Source organism: Mytilus californianus, unplaced genomic scaffold (genome assembly GCF_021869535.1).
Source record: "Mytilus californianus isolate M0D057914Y unplaced genomic scaffold, xbMytCali1.0.p SCAF_17, whole genome shotgun sequence".
NCBI classification, from domain to species: Eukaryota; Metazoa; Mollusca; class Bivalvia; order Mytilida; family Mytilidae; genus Mytilus; species Mytilus californianus.
The window spans coordinates 8,510,671-8,525,901 of NW_026262659.1; the positions used below are offsets into that span (position 1 = coordinate 8,510,671).

The 15,231-nt window shown below is 31.7% G+C and overlaps 1 protein-coding gene across 28 annotated transcripts in view; it reads right to left on the reverse strand.

Moving 5' to 3' along the window:
* Window positions 1-15,231, reverse strand: part of LOC127726333 (vascular endothelial growth factor receptor 1-like) — a 255,073-nt gene that overhangs the window by 210,157 nt on the left and 29,685 nt on the right. For 19 of the 28 annotated variants that reach the window (XM_052233679.1, XM_052233681.1, XM_052233677.1 and 16 more), the window contains exons 5-8: window positions 11,490-11,629; window positions 10,104-10,130; window positions 8,271-8,294; window positions 2,470-2,656 (exon numbers count right to left, since the gene is read on the reverse strand). In XM_052233679.1, the coding sequence (XP_052089639.1) occupies window positions 2,470-2,656; window positions 8,271-8,294; window positions 10,104-10,130; window positions 11,490-11,629 (378 nt within the window). The remainder of the gene's footprint in view (window positions 1-2,469; window positions 2,657-8,270; window positions 8,295-10,103; window positions 10,131-11,489; window positions 11,630-15,231) is intronic. The other 9 variants (XM_052233690.1, XM_052233686.1, XM_052233676.1 and 6 more) reach the window with 6 other exon arrangements.

The following is a 15,231-nucleotide window of genomic DNA, read 5'->3' on the forward strand; positions in this document are numbered from 1 at the left end:
TTTTCCATTTGTAAAGGAGCATTACTCTAGAACGGTAAAAGTGACGCCACCAAAATTCAAACTTGATCTGTATTTAGTGGTAATAAGCATTGTGTATAAGTTTCATAACATTTGGTTGAGGCAAACTAAAGTTAGAGAAAGGAAACCAACTTTGGGACGTATTGACGGTCGGACGGACAGAAGGACGTACAGACGGACGGACAGACGGACGTACAGACGGACAAAGGTAAAACTTAATGCCCCCTCCGCTACGGCGGGGGCATAAAAAAAATTCTTTCCCTCAAGATATGGTCACCTCGAGATAATACAACATTTCTTTATACATAATTGAAAAGCAGTGTAAGGGAGGTAATCCAAACATAACATTGTACTTATTTTTAATTGTCCATTTCCCAGGAAACCCTGGTTTTTCCACCTTTTTTGCTGCTAATTCCTAAACGGTTTGAGCCATAACCCTCCAAAGCCAATCCTAACAATCCCTTTGTGGTATGGAAACTTGTGGTATAATTTCAGAGAGATCCATACACCGTTCCACAAGTTATTGTCTGGAAAATGCTTATTTGGGCCCCTTTTTGTCCCCTTATTCATAAACTGTTAAGACTATAACCCCCAAAATCAATCCCAACCTTCCTTTCATGGTTATAAACCTTGTGTTTAAATTTCATAGATTTCTATTTACATTTACTAAAGTAAATGTCCGGAAACCAAATGTCTTCGGACGACGACATGATACCAATATACGACCGCAAAATTTTTTGCGGTCGTATAAAAACTTGCATTCAGATATCAGATCCATATAACTGTATGCAGATTTTACTGGAATCACATTTTAGTACCATTCTTCAAAATTTGCAACAATAAATGCACACAATAATTTCTGAATTTACAGTAGTGTGAGGTGTTTTCAAAATTCTTCACAATATTTAGATAAGTCTCCCTCTTTGACAATAAGATAAAGTAAATTTTCATGGTTTAAAAGCTTTAACATATTTTTCATGTAAATATGCCATGGAACATTGGCTGCTTGTCATGTGTTTCTAATGTATATAATTTAAAAGCATGGTATCTTTGATTGAGTTTTTACAGGCAGGCAGTCAATAACGCAGCATTTTGATAGATAAATCAATATATCGTATTTAGCCATGTATAGTCACAGTTGTGTATAATACACATTTTCAAAAATAAAAAGTAAAAAAAAAATTTTAAAAGTCTAGTTCACTGCAAAAATCCTTAAATAGGGAACAATTAAATAATGTTTTTAATCTTCATTTAAGTCTATTGATAGATAAAAGATTGATAGTTCAATCAAATTGTTTAATCAAATAATTTCATAGTCATTAACAATAAAATAGTAGAGCTTTCATCATGTAATTAACAATTATTAATTCTATAAAAGTAAAGTTATTAATCAAATATCCCTGTTGAAACCAAAGTTTGTCTGAGCTTGTCCAAGCTGATGCACTGTTCAATATTATAAAAGAAATAATTGGAATGTAAGGGAACAACAGAAATTAGACCTCAAATATTTTTACTAAATAAACACACCATGATTGAAATTTTGCATTTGCGCCAGACGCGCGTTTCGTCTACAAAAGACTCACCAGTGACGCTCGAATCAAAAAAGGTTAAAAAGGCCAAATAAAGTATGCAGTTGAAGAGTATTGAGGACCAAAAATTCCTATAAGTTTTGCCAAATACAACTAAGGTAATCTATTCCTGAGGTAGAAAAGCCTTAGTATTTCAAAACTTAAAGTTTTAAAAACAATTAATTTATAATTATGACCATATCAATGATAATTCATGTCAACACAGAAGTGCTAACTACTGGGCTGGTGATACCCTCGGGGAATAAAAACTCCACCAGCAGTGGCATCGACCCAGTGGTTGTAAAAAAACTCATCATAGATACCAGGATTGAAATTTTGTATTTGTGCCAGACGCTAAATTGATTAGCAGTTATTCAAATTTAATAACTCTTTAATCTGATATTTTCTTTTCATTGATCATGTTGATTTAGAGCACTGCACGCTGGTTATTATATTGAACACCTGTCAAAAGTTGACTTGAATATTCAATTGCTACACACCCATACTTAATCCTTAATTTCATACTAAGAACATCTATGCAGGATGTCACACCAGTACTTTGAATATTCAATAATGAAGGAAAAAACGTCATTAAAAAAATTACAAGTGAATAAATAAAATAAAAAACATCTTGAATATATACAATAACAAAGAAAAAAAAAAAAGAAAAAAAAAAATTAAAATAAAAAAAAAAAAATTAAAAAAACCATCTATAATTCTTTATAATACCCACCTCTTCTACCAACTTCATTTTTGTGTAAAAAAGTGTGTATTATACACGACTAAAAACGGTATTCTAATTTCAACACAAAATATTTCAAGAAAATTTGAAAAATGAGATAAGAAAATTTAGTTGAATTTAATGAAAAAGTAAAACACCTACCAATTACATGTATAACAGTGCTAACATTATTTGATTTTCCGTCATGTGTCATCACTTTACACATGTATACTCCTTCGTCACTCTTTTTAGCATTTATCACAGTCAGGTTGCTGTACAGAACATCAAAGTCATAAGTTCCTGAGGAAACTTCTCGCAGTGGATCTGTATAATGTACTCGATCTGATCTCTGAAATATGGAATCAAACATTTATTATACTTCAAAACTAATTTTAGATTTGTCAGGAAAAGGTCTTGCTTTGAAATCATTATCATGATCAGATCTGATGAATAAGCAGAGATTTATACCAAAAAGGTGCAATTTTGGTGAGTGGTTTATTAGGTCTTTCCACTTTTCCGTGGAAAGACCTATTGGTTTTCTTCTGATTATTATTTTTTTTTTTCTTTTTCTTCTTCCGCCTAATTTTTTTCCTTCGCTGTTTTTTTGTTTCGCAAGATGTCGCTTAGACATTGGAATATGATATCGAACAGTTTATACGCTTTTGAAACTGACACTGCTTAACCGAATACTTTCCCATATAAGAGTTATCTCCCCGAACACTGTTTTTCTTGTTATCTCTAAGGCTTTGCAACCGTATAAGAAAACAACAAATTTATTTTTCCAAATTGCTCGTTGTATCCTCAGGATGTTCTGTTTTATTTTGACCGAAGCCGTATAGAGATTCCATATGAGAGTTATTTCCCCTTTTGTATTTGATATAAGTGAAATGTATTTTTTACTGGAAAACCATAAGTGATAGAGGCCTAGGGTCTTTTGATTTGAGGTCCTTGGTCCAAAAAAATGAAAATGAGGTCAAGGTCATGTTCAAAATTTTGATTTTAGCTTGTTATCACTAATTTTCAGAAATCTTATAAGATATCGACAAAATATTTTTACAGAATTGTTAGTTGTGACATGTCGTAACATGTAAATTTCAGCTGAAAGGATACTGAGACATTTAATGGGAGTTTTCTCCCCTAGTATATCTAAAATTACACGTATGGTGAAATAACTCATTTATCATATATAATTAAGACCTAGAGTCTTTTGATTTGAGTTCCTTGGTTTATTACCTTGAAATTGAGCTCAAGGTCATAGTTAAATTTAACGTTCTAGATTTTGACCTTTGCTTTTACCTCATATGTATACATGATAAAGACATGGGACTTTTTGCATTAGGTTGCGAGCAATGTGACCTTGAAAAAGCCAATTGGAAGTGACCTTTTGTAAACCGGAAGTAGCTATTTTTTGTACTAAATTAATGTAAAAGTATATAGAACCATATATTTTTGGAATCAGTGTCAACTAAACTATCAAACAATACCGAAAGTAACATCTTTTAAACTGGAAGTAAAACATTATCTCCCTTATTTATATTTTTTTGTATAGAAACCATATATTTTTGGAATTAGCGTTCAATAAGCTGTCATTTGACGCTGAAATTGACATTCAAAACCAAATTTAAATATTTACATATCAAAATAGATCCTTACTGGTGGAAAGACCTTCAATTGTTCTCTGAACAATTGGTTTTTAATTTTCACTTTGTTTGCTTTGAAGAAAAAGTCTCACAAATAAATTTGATTTGAAAGGAAGGTCAGATTCAAGGAGAATAAAAATTAAATTTAGAACTTCCAAACAGCTTTGCAGTTCCTACAAATTGTGAGATTCAAACAACTGTGGATTCAGTTATTACCGTAGGTACCAATTTTCATGGGAAAAAAATTATATTTTGTGGATATCTGCTTTCATGGCATTTGCCAAGGTCTGTAAGGGCTTTGCTCATTGTTGAAGGCCTATAGTTGTTAATTTCTGTGTCATTTGGTTTCTTGTGGAGAGTTGTCTCATTGGCAATCATACCACATCTTCTTATTTTTATATATACAAGCCATAGACAATTTGTACTTTGCTGAACTTTTAAAATCCTGGTTCTCCTGTACCCACTGGTATCCCTAAATTATAATGAATCCACAGTATGTGGATATAAAGAACTCTCTAAAAGATGTCTGAATCTCAAAATCAACAGTACCAAGGCACACAAGGCAAACATGTTAGCCCTGAAGAAGAATGGACTGGAAACAATTAAAAATTTAAACCAGACTTAAATATGTTGTTATTCTCTGGAATTTTTTGGACTATCCTCTCAGATTTGTTGTAAATAAGAATAAGGGTTGCCCCTTATAGTAATTGTATGTAATAACTTTGTATCTTTAGCTTAACTTTGATTAATAACAAAGTAGTAAGACGACTGTTTTGCTTGGCCTAAACTAGTGTCAACTATAAAATTGAGATCATGTAACAAACTTCAAACATCTTAATGGGAAGGGAAAGTTATCTGAACAGGAAATCGGTCATTAACAAACCCCCAACTACTAATTATACAGACTTGGTTTCCTCCCTTGATTAATGTGAATATTTTGAATCTTTCTTATCAAATTTTACATCAACAGTAGTAGTTTATCATGAATCCAGTTTATAAAAGTCCTATTGTATGTATTAATTGTCTACTGATAAAAAATTGGTCATGTCTTAAGGGAAATGCTAATGGCCAGCTTGATGGAAGTTTCCAATTAATAAAAGAATATTAAGTATTTTTCGTATAATCCATTACATGTTTAAAATGATTTTGCTAATTTTATTGAAGGACTGGCAAAATCCCAAGATAGCGATGATGTCAAAATATCTTTTTGTAATTTCAATATCATTTGATCACTCTACATAAACACGATAAAACACACACCTTATAAAAAATACAGTTACATACAATTACATAACAGTTTTATTAAAAGATAAAAGTGAGAAATCTGTGAGACATGATTATCAAAGATTATCCGTGCTTTCATTAAATAGTTGACTACAAAAACATTTGAGAGTACACAATTTCAGGTTGTTTTTACTAACTATTAATCGGCAGACTTTCTGTCTTTTTTTTGTGGTTTCTCTAATTTCTGACCGAGTTAATCAGCAATATCCTTGTGTTATACATAAAGAATATAATCAACTGAACTTGATGAAAGTTTATCAATAAGTCAAATAACTGGAAAATAAGTAAAACTCAATGTAAAATAAGTGAAACAACTAAGTTCCAACTGTTTTACTGATAACCTATTTCAGAAAAATGTCTCGTCACCAATCAAACAAGATGTACATGTAGTTAGCTCACAGATGATACCCCTGCTATAAGTAATACGGATGTGAAAGCAAGTTCTTCCCCCTAATCGCCAAGTAGCCTGAGATCTAAAGTATTCAGTATAAATAAACAGGAAGGTGATGAATGATGGGAGTGACTTTTTGGGGGGTAATCTGTTTAATTCATTAATAACAGCTAGGATCTAAATAAAAGGAATAGACATTTGTCTGTTATTGAAAAAATATTCCAACCTCTAGTTTGCTTGTGTTGCTGTCTCATTGACACAAACCTTGCTTTTCTTTTTAACATCAATTTAATGAAGGCATTAGTATTGAATATTCAATGTTAATGATCTTTACCTGTAAACATTAGATAAATTTTTGGCAAACACGGATTTTAGTATCTTGCAACAGACATTATTCAATATATACAAGGTTTGCAGTAAAATTCGGAAATAAATATTTTTTTCTACACAGAACTCATATATTGCCTGAATCCAGGTCACTTAAGACTTTAGAAGAAAGTTGTCTTGTTGGCAATGACGCCACATATCTCCCTATGTTATATAATTAACTAGTTAAACTACAAATTCTAAAGTTTTTTTCTCCTCATATTTCTGACAAAATCAAATTATAATTAACTATAGACTTTATTTATATAATTGACTTATGAGCAGCATAAATGGTAAGATTGATTTATATCGATGCAGTGCAGCTCTAAAAATAAGTAGAAAATAGATGATTACTACTGCATGTTGTATTGATTGTAGACAAACAAAGCTTTTCATTAGGCGGCGTTTAGTTGTAAACTAGATATTTCCACTGTCTAAATATTTAAGCATTACAGAATTCGTTTTCATAAATGCATGACATATATATACTGAAGCTCATCATACTTTTTCGCCAATTTTGCCAATTTTGCCATGTGCTTTTATTTTAACCAAAAATTGCATCATTTGTTAACTGCACTATGTCCATCAAAGTTAAAGAAAAATAGGATTAGATTCTATTCTATCAAAGTCTGTCAAAGTTTCTGCTAAACACTTTCTTTAACTATCGTTATATAAATAAAAATCCTTCAAAAATTCAATATTGGTGAAAGAAAACTCTGATAGTGACAATGGGCCTTCAAATAAAATACATTGTGATCAGCTCTTGTGAAAAACCTGAAAATTTGCTATTTTACAAATTCTGTAAAATTACTAACAAATAATTTATCTAATCATAAATACAGCAAATAATTACTAATATGAGATACAAGTTATATCCCTATACTAAGCATACTCCTAGTTTAATTGATGAAGCATGCCTTATACATGACATGTTATGAATGTTAAGTGTGAAATGATGATGACGAGGGTAAATTATGTCTTAGTTGATGGTTAAATAATAATATAATGGTGACATTTGTTATTGATGATCAAGACTACTGAAACTTAACACTGATTAAACAATTATTTGTAAATAAAATGTTGTAATTACTCTTGTTGTTAACAATCATTTCCAATTACTATTCTGTTTCTATCACACTGACAGTAAACCAATTCTTTTATCATATATATATATTTCTACAATAAATTGCTCTTTACTCAGAATTTGAAATAAAATAAAACAAAAATATATTCATAGGTCACTATGCTCCGCTCACACTTTCACATTTCAATGTCAAGTGAGCCGTAAATTTTGGGTCAAAACAGTAGGCTGGTATAACTAGATGTCAATTGTATATAAAGATTTCTTATCAATTGATGCAGAGTAAAACTTTGGGTAAAAAATACTGTTTATCCTAACAGTGCTTTAAACAAACCTCTAAATTTTATCAGGAAATAAATCTATTGCATCTTAAGTCGATGTTTAACAAGTTGGGGCCAACCCAAGTAACTGTAAGTTCAGAAATGTTTGTTCTTTTCATTATTGCTAAAATTACAACTGGATATGTTTCGCAAAAATAAAAAAATTTTGAAATTTTGAAATCATTATTTGTATTTAATAATTAATCTAGCATTTTTGTCCATGGTTCAACAATTGCTGTAACAAAAGCACACAAAACAAGTGAAACTGCGAGCTACTGCTCACTGATGATACCCCCACCGCAACTGGATAAATTTAATAGTGTAAAAATATGTAACTGTTCGGTAAACAGGAAGTTGTTGAGTGATGAATCTGAAAACGCATCACACGGTATAGCTGACTTATATATACCCTGAAACCAAATTTAGGAAATCCTTATGATGTAGTTCCTGAGAAAGATGCGACGAACAAATATTCATCCGACAGACAGACGGACAGACAGAGGTAAAACAGTATACCCCACTTTTTTAAAGCTGGGGTATAAATATCTGAACTTACAATAAAAATGCTATTCAGATAATTAGTTAATGACTAAACTATTACACACACATTCAGTCTTAGAAGGATGATTGTTTAAATCTCCATGGTTACCAATAGATTTATAAAAAAAATCAAATGTTTGATAACTTTACAGTACTACAATTATACTCTTTCTTTTAGCAACTTACTACCTACATTGTATTTGGATTTGTAATCAAGCAGGAACTAAAAATGAAATAGAAGTTAAAAAAAATGTCATGCTATTATAACTTGGCAAACTTTAGTCTGACATGCTTGATGTGTTGTTAGTGCAATGATAAGAACAACATGCAGTGACTCTTACCCCACGATCCACTGGTCCTTCAAGCTAGAAACAGGGGAGATAATATCAATGCAACAGTATTTGTATGTATAAGGGTATTCTGGGAAAATGTCTACTCAAATATATATTTACAACTTTATATACCTGATGTATCTTTTACAGTACTCAAAAGGGGCCTCAGTGACCGAGTGGTCTAAGAAGTTACTACTGTAATCACTAGCCAGTAAACACTGAGGTTGTGAGTTCGAACCCCGCTCGTGCAGGTGCACTCGACTACAATCTTAATTGACTAGGATTGTCAGTTTTCCTATCAAAGGTCGGTGGTTTTCTCCGGGCACTCTGGCTTCCTCCACCTATAAAAACCGGCCGCCACGAAATAGCCCAAAAGCGGTGCTTAAAAGTGGCGTTAAAACACCAAAAATCAAAATCAAATCAGTACTCAAAATACAAGCCTGCTTGACTGTTTGAAAACTGTTTTCAATACATTTTTTGACACCTGTGACATGTTTCAAGTCCCATTTATAATGTGAAAGTACTTTTGGTCCTAATTTCTTTTTTTTTAGTTGGATGGAAATCTGATCATTTCATGGGGTTTCAAACTCAACAAAAGATAGAAAAGGGAGAAGCTTGAATGAACTATTATATGGCACCTGAAATTGCATAAAAGTTAAATTTTTCATTTCTTTTATCATTTTAAATTTTTATCAATAAATTTGAATACCATGATATAGTGTTTACACTGTAGTGAAAATAAGTCTCTTTGACATCATACAAGTATCATAGTTGATGTATTTGATCAAAAATAGATTTTTTATTTAGTTTTTGGGCAAAATTAAAAATGAGCAAAACAATGTCTGGAAAGATATTTCACTCAAACCAACATCTTTTTACAGATAGGTAAGGCTGTTGCTTTTATCTTAAAATTAATTGAGAAATCTCAAAATGAGACTAATTTGCAGTTTTTCCTGAAATGGAAGAAGTTTGAAGATTCATCGTAAATATGCAAGACTTATGTCTTGTAAACATCTGAGGGCTGTAACATGATTTCCAGCCTATGTAAATATGTAATTAAGGCTGCAATTAATTTCATTGTTTTAGTTGCCAATACTATGTCCTTTGTTAGGTGGCACCTTGTTAGAAAAAACAGATGAGACAGACATTTTAGTTTACATTTAATTGTGAGATTTCTTAAAATTTGATGAAAAGAATTAATTTTGTTACATTGTGTATTTCCTCAGGCATTTTCCCTTAAAAAAAATGCCCTGCAATTTCTTAATTTCTTTTTATTACAATTAAAGAGTAAAGTTTGAAACACATTTTGAAAAGTATTTTGGCATTCTTGTTATTTCTTACATTTAGATTGAAATTATGTCCTAACATTTCGAATAAGAAATCAAAAGAGATTTTCCTGCCAAAAATAATCTTAATACATATACCTATCTTTATATTTAACTTAATTTTGATGGTTTTTTTTTTGGTATTTTCTGATAAATGATGTTTTTTTGATTTTCTGTAGCAAACAGTCTAAATAGAAACAGCAGACAAAATTAATTGTACAGATAAATTGTTAAGAAACAAGTGGTCACAAAACAAAAACATTTGGATAGCAAATTATCAATAAAGTTGCAACATAAATTAACAATAATATGTTTTATCCAAAAAATCAAAAGAATTATCAAAATACTTTTGAGTTACAGATAGTCTAGGGCACCTAAAGTGTAAAACAAAACAATGAAGAGAGTAAAAGCAAACTAAACAAACACAATTTCCCTTCTACAATTGATATAAGCAGAAGAGAAACAATTGCATATCAACAATAAAATGGTGTTCATCCAATCAAGCAGTTGTACATACCTCTAATTCAATAGAATTACTGGAGTTCTACAACAAATTTATACATCAGTAAAATGTTAAATGTAGCATGCACCAACACCTGTGGAAAAGGGAGAGAACTCATGCTTCAGAATTATATGAAAGGGGGATAACTCAACATATCACTGGTAAACCTTATACAAACTGGAATGAAGGAGAATCAAATTAGTTTCATTAAACAGGTTAAACTTTTATTTCCAAATGGAAACTAGGCAGGACATGCTAGTGATAAATGAAACAAACACAAATAAGAGGAAAATATATACTCGAAACTTCTGTATTCAACAATCCATTTTTCCTGACAATCACTGGATTCTTAATACCTACAACCTTGTAACAAAACTCAAATTATAATACTTTTAAATAAATATTAGCCACTCTTGTTATCCTCAGAATGAGTTTTTATCAAATTAATAGTTTGTCAATATACTCGAGATAAAAATGAAATAATTTTATCAAATAGGATAGGGATTAGTAAAATTATGATTTGTTAGGGTTTTACAAAAAAATCTTCCAATGTCTTATTCTTGAGGTTTGTTTGGAAGAATAAAAACTACTTATCTATAAAACTTTATGAAAATAAAAACCAGTTAAACCTAATGCTGATTTACCCAAGGTCTGGTAATAATAAGATGTAGATTATGATGAACTACATGTCCAAGATCTGTGTTATATATGTATTTACTGGATTGGATGTCAATAATAGCTTTTACATATGAAATATTAAAATACTCTTGCATAAAAAGTAGGTCATGGCAACCAAGTTATATGTTTGAAATGGAATTGCCAGAGATGGACATTAAGAACTTTACCAAAGTCACTCAAGCTTTAAATAGGTCAGGGAAGTATAATAGCCACAGAAATGTGTTAAACTATATGTGTCTTACTAAAAATGATAAACTTTATGATAACAGTGAGGAGTAAAATATTTCTTAACACATCATTGAATGTAAGAAACAATCACCAACAAGATGGGCAAGTAAAGAAGGAATTATCTACAGGTGGACAAACAAACCAAAATGTAGAAGATGTGGTATGATTGCCAATGAGACAACTCTCCACAAGAGACCAAATGACATAGAGATTAACAACTATAGGTCACTGTACAGCCTTCAACAATGAGCAAAACCCATACCGCATAGTCAGCTATAAAAGACCCCGAAATAACAAATGTAAAACAATTCAAAAGAGAAAACTAAAAGGTAGCCCTAGCCACAATCATGAGAGGAACTTGATACCCGTTTTTTTTTTTTATTAAAATCCAGGAAAATTTCAAAACCTCTATACTGAACTGTTATAAGATAAAAAGGTGCAGCAGTTATTTTTAGACCTCATTTGATGAGTATGACCAATTGGTTATTTCCTTACCTCGTTAGATGAGTATGACCAATTCATAAACACTGCAGCTCCTCTGTCAATATAAATCCTGCACTGGATTTCAAATTCTTCACCTCTTATTACTGTGGTTTTAGTTGTTACTAAGGCTGGCTGTGGTGGTGATGTTTGCCCTAAGTATTGTTAATAGAAAAAGCTTAATAGTTGCAGCAATCGTTAAATGATAATTACCTAAAGTCTATAATCTTTAAAAGGTAAGATTTACAATAAACAAATTTATACTTAAATTAATACATAAATAAGTTGGAATCTAATGAAAAATATATTGGGTATAACTTCCCACATACCAGTATATACTTAGAGGTCTGAAAAATATACTACTGAAAAGACTAGACAAACAGTTTTAGGCAAAAAATAAATAATCTCCTCTGACTGATAAATTTAAAGGTCAGAAGGAGTTCAAACAGTAGAGAAGGCATTGTAAAGAGGTATTTAATCCACAAGCCAATTAATATAAGGATGACAAAATTTCTTTCCCTAACAAAATTACTCATAAAAGTAGGAATCTTCCTCACACCAGAGAAGTCTTATCCACACAGGTTTGAATGTATGATTTAAATTTGTTATCTAAAAATATCCCAAATTTACAGTTAAAGCTGCAGTTTAACCTGACTTAGTGAACTTAAAACAAGAGGCTCATAAGAGCCTGAATCGCTCACCTGTAATTTGTTGTGTACATCTTGCATCAATGATTATTTTGCTGTTAGATGTATATTAATGAGTGTTTAAACATGCCATTTGAAGGTTCTCTATATCTATCATTTCTCTTTATCTATAATAGTTTTCAAGATAATAATCAAAAACTGAGAAATTTCAGAAAAATTATTCAGGGGCAATAACTCCTAAATGGGTTGTCTGATTCGCCTGAAAATTTCACAGCAACTAGGTATTGACCTACTTTATTTTTTGAGATATAAGCCAAAAACTGCATTTTACCCCTATGTTTTATTTGATGCCATGGAGGCCATGTTTGTTGACTAACTGGAATAAAAAAACACAAACTTTATATTAGATATCATAAGGATCATTCACTCCAAGTTTGGTTGAAATTGGTTCAGTAGTTTCAGAGAAGATCTTTTAAAAAGTGTACCACAACAGAGGAGGACAACAATGGACGCCAAGTGATGGTAAAAGCTAATCAAAGCATGAATGCGCTGTAAAGGCAGTAACCTACAGGTTTTGTGATTTTATAATTGATTATAATCAAACATACTGTAAATTCAGAAATTATTGCAAGGTTTTTATTAATGCGAAATAAAACGTCTAGTGGAGTATCACAATATTAAAAGCTCGCATTCGGATATCAAATACATATTTCTGTATGTAGGTTTTCCTAAATTTGCAATAATATTTCAAAAATGGCAATAATAAATGCACGCAATAATTTCTACACTACTTTTCAAGAAAACCTTACAGTATCAAGATATTTAGACATTTTTCATTTATTATGGCATGGAAATGGTAATGCTACATTGCATTTCCAAAGAACATATCATTGCACGAGCATATTAATGCACTAATATGTTTCAAACAAGCATTCTGAGAGTATTGCATGGCAATACATAGTCCCCTACCGGTTTAGAATTCATTGTACTGGAACAAAATACTAACTTGATCTATAACTTGTCATGGTGAAAACTATATCACAAATATCAAGTCAATATCTTCAAACATGACTTAAATAAAATGCTCCGCTGGGGCGCAGCTTGATACGACCGCAGAGGTCGAACCCTGAACAGTTGGGGCAAGTATGGACACAACATACAAGCTTGATACAGCACTGAATTTGGATTGTAATTAAATATTTGACACAGCATAGGTTTCTGACACAGAATGAATGTGGTCTAAGAACTTAAAAATTTTTAATATACCTATTCAAACCATATAATTATTATTTGCTTTTATATATAAATCAGAAGTAACCAATTTAAAATGGAAAATTTAAAAGAAAAAAAAAGGAAAAAAAAATCCCCCCCCCCCAAAATTTTTTGAACCTCCTTATGATTCATCACCCCCAAACTCAATCCCAGCCTTCCCTTTGTGGTATGGTACCTTGCAGTACAATTTCAGAGAGATCCATACACTTGAACACAAGTTATTGTCTGGAAACTAGAAAAATTCTTGTTTTTTGGCCCCTTTTTGGCCCCCAAATTCCTAAATGTTTAGGGCAATTACCCCCAAACTCAAACCCAGCTTTCCCTTTGTGATATGGAACCTTGCAGTCCAATTTCATAAAGATCCATACACTTATACACAAGTTATTGTCCTGAAACTAGAAAAATGCTTGTTTTTTTTGCCCCTTTATGGCCCTTAATTCCTAAAATTTGGAGGCAATTACCCCCAAAATCAATCCCAGCCTTCCCTTTTTGGTATGGTACCTTGCAGTACAATTTCAGAGAGATCCATACACTTGAACACAAGTTATTGTCTGGAAACTAGAAAAATGCTTATTTTTGGCCCCTTATTCCTAAATGTTTTGGGCAATTACCCCAAAACTCAATTCCAGCTTTCCCTTTGTGATATGGAACCTTGTAGTACAATTTCATAAAGATCCATACACTAACACACAAGTTATTGTCATGAAACTAGAAAAATGCTTGTTTTTTGCCCCTTTTTGGCCCCTAATTCCTAAAATTTGGAGGCAATAACCCAAAAAATCAATCCCAGCATTCCCTTTGAGATATGGAACCTTGTGGTACAATGTCAGAGAGATCCATACACTAACACACAAGTTATGTCTGGAAGTTACAAAAATGCTTATTTTTGGCCCCTTTGTGGCCCCTTATTCCTTAACTGTTGGTACCATAATTCCCAAAATCAATCCCCACCTTCCTTTTGTGGTATTGAACCTTATGGTATAATTTAATAGAGACCCATTCACTTAAACTAAAGTTAGAGGGAGAAAAACCAATGTGTCTTCGGACGACGACGATGACGACGACGCCAACGTCATACCAATATACGACCTCAAAATTTTTTTGCGGTCGTATAAAAAGTGTGGAAAACTGATTTTTTGAGTGAATTTTCAAAGTTCAAGGACCATAACTCTGCACAAAATCATCAGACCGGAACAAAATTCGAACTTGATCTGTAACTTGTCATGATAAACCTATATACCAATTATTAAATCAATATCTTTAAGCATGGCAAAAAAAAGTGTGGAAAACTGATTATTTGAGTGAATCTTTTAAGTTCAAAAATCATAACTCTGCACAAAATCATCAGACCAGAACAAAATTCGAACTTGATTTATAACTTGTCATGATTAAACTATATACCAATTATTAAATCAATATCTTCAAGCATGACAAAAAAAAAGTGCTGAAAACTGATTATATGAGTGAATTTTCTAAGACCAAGGACCATAACTCTGCACAAAATCATCAGACCGTAACATAATTCAAACTTGATCTGTAACTTGTCATGAAAAAACTATATACCAAATTTCAAATCAATATCTTCAAGCACGAAGAAAAAAAGTGTGGAAAACTGATTTGCCGGACTGACGGATGGACAGACAGACAGACAGACGGATGGAGTGCAAACCTAAAGTCCCCTTCGACTTCGTCGGTAGGGGACTTTCATCAGTAGGGGACTAATTAAAATTTTACAAGCTACAGAGCAACATAGAATTGACTTTTTTGAGAAACCAAATCGTTTTTTTATTTATACTCAAAAAGTGCTTCTGAATATTTAGGGACAATTTTGGTTTTCA